At 33.0% G+C, this 9,812-nt stretch overlaps 1 protein-coding gene across 1 annotated transcript; it reads left to right on the top strand.

The window, feature by feature from the left end:
* The first annotated feature begins 30 nt into the window (after positions 1–30).
* Positions 31–3,289, top strand: LOC122598338 (myosin-binding protein 3-like). Its single transcript, XM_043770930.1, has 4 exons — positions 31–1,075; positions 1,172–1,378; positions 1,653–1,772; positions 1,876–3,289. The coding sequence occupies exons 1-4, from the start codon at positions 31–33 to the stop codon at positions 3,066–3,068; spliced, it is 2,565 nt and encodes an 854-aa protein (XP_043626865.1). The 3' UTR covers positions 3,069–3,289.
* Positions 3,290–9,812: the final 6,523 nt, after the last annotated feature.

A 9,812-nucleotide genomic window follows, 5' to 3' on the forward strand; every position in this document is an offset into this window, starting at 1 on the left:
CTGTATAAATATACATATAAAAACAGACAAATGGCTGCAAACAAGTTTGCAACAATGTTGCATAAAAACACAAACAAATTGACACTCATTCTAGTATATACAGTTCTTGAATGGACCCTTATTCTTCTTCTTCTTCTAAACTCTGTTTTTTCTTATATAACGATCAAATTTGCCCAATTTTTCGGGTTAAGCCCGATATGTTTTTCATGTGCCCGAATGGATCATTTTCGTTACCATTTATGTGATCATCATTCAAAAGAGGTAGCTCAAATGGGTTTGTGTTTAAATCATCAAAAACTAGCTGAGTTTCATGATATGTGTGAAAATTGTGCATCCTCTGTTCTGGGTTATCGAAAAGTGTCGAAAAAGGTTCTGTTTTCGAAGGTGGAAAGGATTGATGTGATTGAATGTGATGAAAAAGATATGAACTTGAAGTGTTCTTGTTGTGATAAGAATTTTGAGAAACAATTTGTTGATGATGATACTTGTTTTGTGAGTCATCCTTTATGCGATAATTCGATTGATGATCATAATGAAAATGGGCTAATGGATGATGGATTTGGGTCGGGTTATGTTGAAACAACCCAAGAAAATGAAGACAAAAAACAGAGTGAGGAAGACGAAGAAGGCGAAACAGAGGAAATTGAGACTGAAGTTAGTAGAGAGTTTAAGTCTTTTGAGCAGAATTTGATTCAACTTGATAAAGGGGAAGATTTGAATTCTCATGATCTTAAATTCTTCATTGATTATAGTGGAATTCAGTTGTTTCCATTTGAATTACCCGATTCGAAAACAGGGGAGCTAGGAGTCAATGGGCAAGAAAAAGATCATGAAGTGCTAGGCTCGAAAACAAAGGAAAATGAAGAAGAAGATCATGAATTTGGAGATTTTCAAGAAGCTCAAGTGGATTCACAAGAAAGTTATGATTCTGCTGATCCAAGAACAGAGGTTTCATCCAAATTTGTCGAGAATTTGATTGATTTCGGTGATGAAAAAGTCGATATTGAGCTAGAAACTCAAGTACCATTTATCAAAACCGAATTACTACAAGAAGGCGATTCAAATATTCATTTAGGTAAACTTTAATCCTACAATCATTCAAATTCTTGATTTAATCTTATTTTGAGATACATTTGTGCTTACTGAGAATTGAACTCACACCTGTTTTAAGGTTATCTCGAATTTGAGGAAGCTCAAAAGACTCATGTCGATTCACAAGAGAGTGATTATTATTTTGATAAAAAAAGAGAGAAATCATCCAAGTTTGTCGAGAACTTGATTGAATTCGATAATGAAGAAGTCATTATTGAGCAAGAAACTCAAACTATATCAATGGATACTCAAGAATATCAAGAAAGTGATTCACATATACATTTGGGTAATTTCGATTCAACCATTATTCGAGTTCTTTATTTTGCTGTCTCTCTTTATAAGACTTAAATCACATCTTGTTGGTTATAACTTAATAACTTTTTGTGTATCTCAATAAGCCCTAAAGTAACAACCTTTTGTTATTATTATCCGTCATGCCACATCGGCTTTCCATACATTCTTCCCATAAATATTTTTAATCCGTAACAATAACATATTCATCCTTACTGGTAAACACCCAATTAGTAATTTATTATTCATCCTTTTATTTGTTTTTGTAGCTCATGAAGAAGACAATGTGTCAATCGGGACGGAGATTCCTGCTTTGGATTCATGTGATCAGATCAAACATGAAGAATCTTCAACAATTTTTGACAATATGGATTTGGGTACTAAAATTGGTAATCCTTTTAATGTGTTACTTATTATAAAGTGTCCTTGACCATTTGAGTCCTACTTTCAAGTTTTAATAAATTGTTGGTTTTCGTATTGTTTTTTGTTTAGATTTTGAGGAAGAAAAAGCTCCCGAGACACCTTCTTCGTTACATAGTCTAAATCCGCTTCACAAGAAGTGGTTAACACACGAGACGAAAGAATTCGGGTTAGAAGAGTCACTCGACGGAAGTGTGATTAGTGAAACCGACGGTGGTGATCCAGTGAACACGGCCGAGAAGCTCAAGTCAGCTTTAAAAGCCGAGAGGAAAGCGTTACGTGATTTATATTTGGAGCTAGAAGAAGAGAGAAATGCTTCTATGGTGGCTGCTAACGAAACCATGTTTATGATAAACCGCCTTCAAGAAGAAAAATCGGCAATGCAAATGGAAGCATTGCAGTATCAAAGAATGATGGAAGAACAATCCGAGTATGATCAAGAAGCTTTACAGCTCTTGAATGAACTTATGATGAAGAAAGAAAAAGAACTTGAAATTTATCGAAAAAAAGTGTTGGATTACGAGTCTAAAGAGGATACGAGGTTTACAACCGGGAGTACGAAAACTAGGACATCTTCGATTTCTTGTAGTCATTCCGAGGATGATGATGGTTTGTCGTCTGATTTGTATCAAATACCAAAAGACGAAAATACCCTTGATGGGAATCGAGAAATCGAAGGTCGGGTTCAGTCTGGGTTGGACTTACAATCATCGTTGGTCCTATTTGAGGAAGAGAGGTTGTCGATTCTCGAACAGTTGAAGTTTTTAGAAGAAAGGCTTTTTGCGTTGAGTGATGAAGAGGATCGACATTTCTCTAAGTTAACGATGATCGACGATCACTATGAAGAAATCGATACGTATGGTTTTGATGGACGAGTTTGTGAAAGTACTACAAATGGGTTTGGGGAGAAGCAACTCCTTCCTCTTTTTAGTGCAATTAGTACTACTGGAAATGAAGATGGTGTGACGGTAAGGAACGGTGTGATGGTAAGAAACGGATACGAGAATGGATTCCATTTGACGAACACGGCCGTGACAAGATTTGAACTCGAGAAGAAACGGATCGACATGGAAGAGGAAGTAGATCAACTCTACGGAAGGTTGCAAGCTCTAGAGGCGGATAGAGAGTTTTTAAAGCATTGTATCGGGTCTATGAAAAAAGGTGACAAAGGAATGGAACTTCTAGAAGAAATTTTGCACCATTTACGAGATCTTCGAGATGTGAATCTTCGAGCAAAGAATTTTTCCGACAACGCCCTTCTATGACCCTGTGTATCTTTACACGATAGGTAATATGATCTATCGTAATTTCAAATGGTCGCATTAAGAATTTAATCTTGTTACAAGATGAAATTCCTGACATGATAATTATATGCATTTACAATTATTTCTTGTTCATTTTTAGGGGTAAAATGTTACTACTATAGAAGAAATGTTTGTTAGTGAAATAGTGTGCTTTATTGTTTTTGTTTAAGCTTGTTAGTGAAATAGTGTGCTTATTGTTTTTGTTTAATTATGTTGTTGTACTATTTGATATAATATATATAAGAAAAAAAAAAAAAGCAATTCATTATTATTTCAGGGGTTGATATAATTGTTTGATCTTTTGAAGGGGAAAAAGGATGATGATGATGGCGTCCATGTGTGTAAATTAGTACTACTAACACTTTATTAAAAGGTAGTGGTAAAAAAAAAGGACTACCATTTTGGGGCAGTTTAGTTTCATGTTAAGCTAAAGGTAAGTAACTAACTTGTATCATTGCATGTATGTTTTAGAATTTTATATTTGTCATTATATAATATTTGAGGAAGTGATATTCATATAATAGAATTTAGCAATTTATAATAAATGTATAAGTTTCAATGCATAAAATATAATTTAATAATGAAAGCATTGTTATAAATATCTAATTTTTGTGTAGCAATGTCATTTTTTTTAAAAAAGAAATTGGAGAATGAAGAAAGGTCAAGGGGGTCCTCTTCCTCACAATATGCATAGTCATATTGATGTCCTTTTGCAAGTATATAAAGTTTGTTGTTTTGTATTATTTGAATCAAATATTGGAGGTCTACTCATTAATATATTTCTTTATTGGCATCATGCTGTTCTTCAACTTTGATTTAGAAGTATTTGACTATTTGTCATATCAAATGTTTGTGTGTGTCCATTACCTCAAACGTTTTCTCTGTTGCAACTTAAAATATTTGATAAACTATATAAAAAAATAAGTCAATTGAGCATATAAAACGGTATTTAATTTTATATCGTTAGTTTTGTCTCATCATCACAATATACCTGAGCCTACAACATATATACATCTAAAACCAGCATAAAACTAAAAAGATGAACTATTAGGCCTAAGTCAATAAGAAACTTAAATTCTCACTTTCTGGCTGTTATCAGTGTCAGTGTCATAACATTAATTTCTAATTCCAAAATTTTATCAGAATTTCACCCTAACCATAAAGACTCACATTCTTACCATATTATCAAAATTCTCAAAACAAATTCTCAAATTCCAAAGAAAAATACAAATAGGTCCCACGAAAACCCAAGGAATCTTGAAGAGAATGGCTACAAGAATTTGAGCCCAGAACAGTACAATGTCACTAGGGTTCTGAGAACGTGAGTTGAGAACGTCTAGAACGTGAGTGAGAATTTAATGGATAAGGATTTTAGAATGCAATAATTTGCTTCCGAAACGTAGTTGTTGACACAGGCCTTGTTACTTCCAATATATAACATTTATGATATTAGAATCAGTGATGAAGCCTATGACAATGCTTTAAATACCGGTATATACAGGCCGGTATTATCGGTATTATTGGTATTTGAGGGTACTCCGGTATTTTTAATTCTGGTATTTTTACTATTTCATACCAACCAGTATTTTCCGGTATTTCTGGTATTTTTTTTATAAGTTTTATAAAAAAAATTTATGATACTTTAATGCTGGTTTTTGTTATTTGTGAACTTTAAGTCTTATATTTTGTTATGAAATACCTATTTGGTATTATTTTTAAGTGAATTATAATTGTTTTTTTTAATTATTTTCGTTAAATTGTAACAAATTTTGTAGAATAATACTAAAATAATCGTACCGACCGGTATTTCCAGTAATACCGGAAATTTTTTTTACACCGGTATGATTAAAATACCGGTTTTTAAAACATTGGCCTCTAAAATGGTACATAGTCGTACATATATGCTAGAACGAAACAGAAGAAGTATTGTTACTTACAATATACTTAGCAATATCTAAATCTATATTATATTATAAAACAAATTCTCTCTTTTTAAATTTTAAGTTTCAACATTTATTTTTTTAAAATGCCACCTCATCTGTTCTATATTTACCTAAAATAACTATAATATCATTTATCTCTCCTTATATCTCAACCAATTATTTTTTTCTCTCTCATCCATAAATTATTTATTCTTGCAATTCATTCAAAATCTTTTATCTCAAAAACTGTACATCGATAAATTTTAAAAATTATATGGGTGTTCTTAAAATTTCATACTCTTTCATTAAAGATGTCATTCATTATACTTTCGACGAATTTTTAAATACGAAGACGAAACCCGTACGGTTAAGACATTTGGCTATCATACTCTAACTCTATGACCTATCATACTTTATGACTTATCACCCCACAATCTCACCGCCGTAACGTGCAGATAATTACTCTCGTTTAGATGAAGCCTAGATTGAACAACAATGTTTTCAACTCCAATCTTATACAAATTTAGTGTAAGAATTAGCGTTGCATATATTATATTATGCAAAAAAAAAAAATGATTTGGATAGTATCGAAACAATAATTTGCATCAATTTAATGTTTTGATGTAAATTCATTCACACTAAAATTGGTATAAATGATTTGTTGTATATACTTTAAAAATGGGCCAAGAAGGAGATGATTAATTAACATAAAAAAAAAGGAACAAATGATATACATGGACTCACGTTTGGTGGCAACTAACATGATTACAACCAGCATCTCATCATCAAACTCTTGAGCGCCGTCCTCTTTTAACTTTTCCATAATTTAAGGGTTTCATGTCATGATCGTTTATGATAGTTTATTATGTCTCAAAATGGAAATATTCATTACTAAAACGTTCGTTTTTACTAAAAAAGAATTTGTTATTTGTAGCCACTTGAGCTATAAATTATTTAGTTTATTATATGTCTCAAAATGGAAATATTCATTACTAAAACGTTCGTTTTTACTAAAAAAGAATTTGTTATTTATAGCCACTTGAGATATAAATTATTCACCAAAATATATTATATCAGTATAACTATTTTAATAAATAATTTTCAACCACCATGAAGAACACTTAACTATAAGTTACATATAATTCTACTTTATGAATAATGGATAAGGATCATCTAAAGTTATCTATAACTTTATTAGTAAAGTTGGTGATCCTAACCATTGAATTAAAATCAATTATCAAAATTCAAAAATGATCTTTGAATTTTGACTCTTAATTTGAATCCAAAGGTCAAAATTCTTTCAACTTTACTAATAAAATTGAAAGCAACTTTAAAGAATATTCTTCCATTTTGATTGAATTATTATATTTATTTTGATCCGAACGTATATGGATGTAGAGATGCAAAGGAAAAAGATTTGATTGAAAAGGAGATATAGAAAAAATAAATAAAAGTAAAACGACCTGGGCAGTGATGAAAATGGCACCACAAGGACAAAGTGACACATTTTGCTTTAGGGAAGGAACTTGGAATTCTCGAACCACTACAGTCCACAGGGACGAATTTTTTATAATCGTCAAACTTTTAAATTTTATACTTGTCACTCTATCAAGATTTTTTTATTTTTTTTTGTTTGAACGGCAAAAATCTAGATTAATTTTAGTTATAATAAAGCTTCATTCATAACCCTTCATTTTCTGGTATTTTTTTCCCTTAACAACCTTTTTTCCTGCCCTTTTCAACCTCTATGGTGTAGTCCGAATATACCGTAACCTGCCTTAATGTACATTCAATCCGCTGGAGTCTTGTTATGTGTGTTTAGTTGTTGGTAACAAGTTTGATTTATGATTAGCACTATCAAATATCAATGAACTCTAAAGCAAGCAGCCGTAAGATGTCAAACTTTTTACAACTTATATCACTAGAATCTAGTGGATTTGTGGCTGAAATGTAGATTCATGAAAATCTCCATCAACACACATAGATTCACGTTATAAATTAAAGATGGGGAAAAAAAGATTAAGTCGATATGACTTCTAGACAGAGCCCAAAAAATAGTGAGGCCTTGTCCAGTTTCATTCAAAGCCCATTGATGAGCTAGAAGTTTAACTTATATTTTCCTAACAAGTTTTAAATGTATATTACAAGGTTAACTTCTCTACTACACTCACTTACGGGCAGTGGACCCGTTCGTTTATAGTATAGCAAATAGGTAAGATCAGGATCGTTCTCAGGGACTATGTTCTAAGAATGCAGCTAGGTGTAATTCTAAGATTGTTGGGGTTTTGTTACGACTTAATTAACTAAAACTAGAAAAAGCTTCCAACCGCTTGGTCTAGCGAGGAAACACTGAATGATTTGATTTGTAAAAGACTTTAATAATAATGAAAATGATACATCTACTTGGAAACAGTTCACATGCCACTTAGATCATCTACCAAATTACTTATAATTGTTGAACGACTAATCACGATCAAACTTCCTGTCAAGTCCCCCGGTCTAAGTGGTTAAGATTCCTGTCAAGTCACCTAACCATTTAATCAAGCTTCCTATCAAGTCCCCTAATTAAGATGATGAACTAAGCCTCTTTTTATGACCTAATATTTATAGTCTACGGGATTCCTGTCAATTCACCCAAGCAGTTTGGCTTCCGGTCAAGTCCCTAAGCTACTTTAACTAGATCAAGCATAAAAACGGTTCAACAAGTACAAGCACACAATATCACTATAAAGGCATGATCACATTATCTAAGCAGATGCAAAACTATTTAGCTACTCATTGCAAAACAAATACTACCAACAATCATTAATATAAATAAATCCATAATAATATCTATCAAACAAATAGTCTTGCAGTAAAGTATGCTAACAATAATAAACGAGTAAAAGAAAGATCAAACTAATAATCGGGTAAAGTCGCGCGGTCTGTATCCTTATTGGCCGCTCCTTCAATTCATCACCCCGAATCCTCCTATTATTATTTTGACCGATATTGGCTACGTTGAATTGATTGTTGTTGATAATTGGTGCTCGATCTTCCAGATGCTAAGAAGGTATTGCTAGGGTTTAGATCTGATGAAAGTGGTTGATGATTATGATGATGATGTTGTTAAGGATTGATGATGGATTTTATGTGTGATATGGAGGTGTAGGAAGGTTTAGATATGGTGAAAATACCCTAGAAACGACCTACAAGCCGTTTGGAGGAAGTGAGCTACGACCCTAGGGTTTTAGAGGGGTATTTATAGCTTTTCGGATAAACCCTAGCTGAACTGACCTTGGGAGCATCTCTGGTAGAAGTCCCAACGGCGTTGGCTGGCTTCCAGCTCCGCTGGTTGGTGTCCCAACTCCGCTGGTTGGCTCCCAGCTCCGCTGGTGATGTTCCAGCTCCGCTGGTTGGCTTCAGGATGACTTCCAGTGGCGCTAGAGCTTGATGGAGCGGGGCTAGTCCTGGACATCAACATGAAAGTTGTAGATCTTTCTCTCGCCTTTCCGTGGATAGCTTATTTGTCACAAACGGAGCCGTATGAAGAAGTTATGCCATAAATACTAACATGTGGTCGTATGCTTCATGTTGGCCTCGAATTCTTCATCTTCCGCTTGCTAGTCTTCGTCCAAAAGTCTTGTGGCTTCGTGTTAAGTTGAGTAGAGACGTTTGCCTTCACTTGCACACCTTGTGAACCTATCATAACATGTCATCCCATTAAATACCAAAAGTTCACATTTCTAGACTTATTTAAGCATCAAAACACGACCTAATGATATAGGAAATAATCACAAAATTGACACTCATCACCCATATGAGAATCAATTTTAGATCGGTTAGTTAGTCTACCCAGCTCAAAGTGAATTATTATTATGCATTTCATTTTCCAAGTAAATGAAATGATTTTCAGCTTAAAAGTTAAAAGTGAAAATGTCACAAATGGTCCCTCTGATTGTTGGTATTCGCATTTTACTCCCTGTGTTTTTTTTTGTTGCAAACAGTCATTTAATTGGTTTTTTCATTATTGTTGTCAGCGATCCCTCACATTAACTTCTGTTAATTTTAGCTGTTAAATCTCTCACGTGCATATCACGTGAGGGCATTTTGGTCTCTATAATTATAAAATGGACCAAAATAGTCCCTGTAATTATAAAATGGACCCTAAAATGTCTCGCCTTTATCATTATTTAAAAAATATTTTTATCACAAATAGTCCCTGTAATTATAAAATGGACCAAAATGCCCTCACGTGATATGCACGTGAGGGATCAAACGGCTAAAAATAACAAAAATTAGTGTGAGGAACCACTGACAACGAGAATGAAAAACCAAATGACTATTTACAATGGAAAAAAATCACATGGGACAAAATGCGAATACCAACGATCAAAGAGACCATTTGTGACATTTTCTTAAGTTAAAACTATATACAGTATAGTAATATCCAACTTCCACATTTCGAAACCAAATTTGTGTATTTAGTCTTTATATTTCAACCATTAAAAAATATTTGAAACTAAAATAACATTACTAGTTATGTAATAATCATTAAGAATTCATTATTAAAGTTAGCATGCATGCGATTGCAACTATTTACTTTGGTTTGTCATTGAATCTTAAATAAATGTTAACTAGTCGATATGTAGACTATACGCTTGACAAAAGGATCTAAGTTGGCGGGGATACTTTAATCAGAGGAGTAGTTATCTTGACACTATACAATATCCAGCGCTCCAGCCCATAAAAATTAGTTTTAACTACTCTTTATCTATACCTTCTATATAAGCAAACCCACTTT

This window comes from Erigeron canadensis, chromosome 4 (assembly GCF_010389155.1).
Source record: "Erigeron canadensis isolate Cc75 chromosome 4, C_canadensis_v1, whole genome shotgun sequence".
Taxonomy (NCBI): domain Eukaryota; kingdom Viridiplantae; phylum Streptophyta; class Magnoliopsida; order Asterales; family Asteraceae; genus Erigeron; species Erigeron canadensis.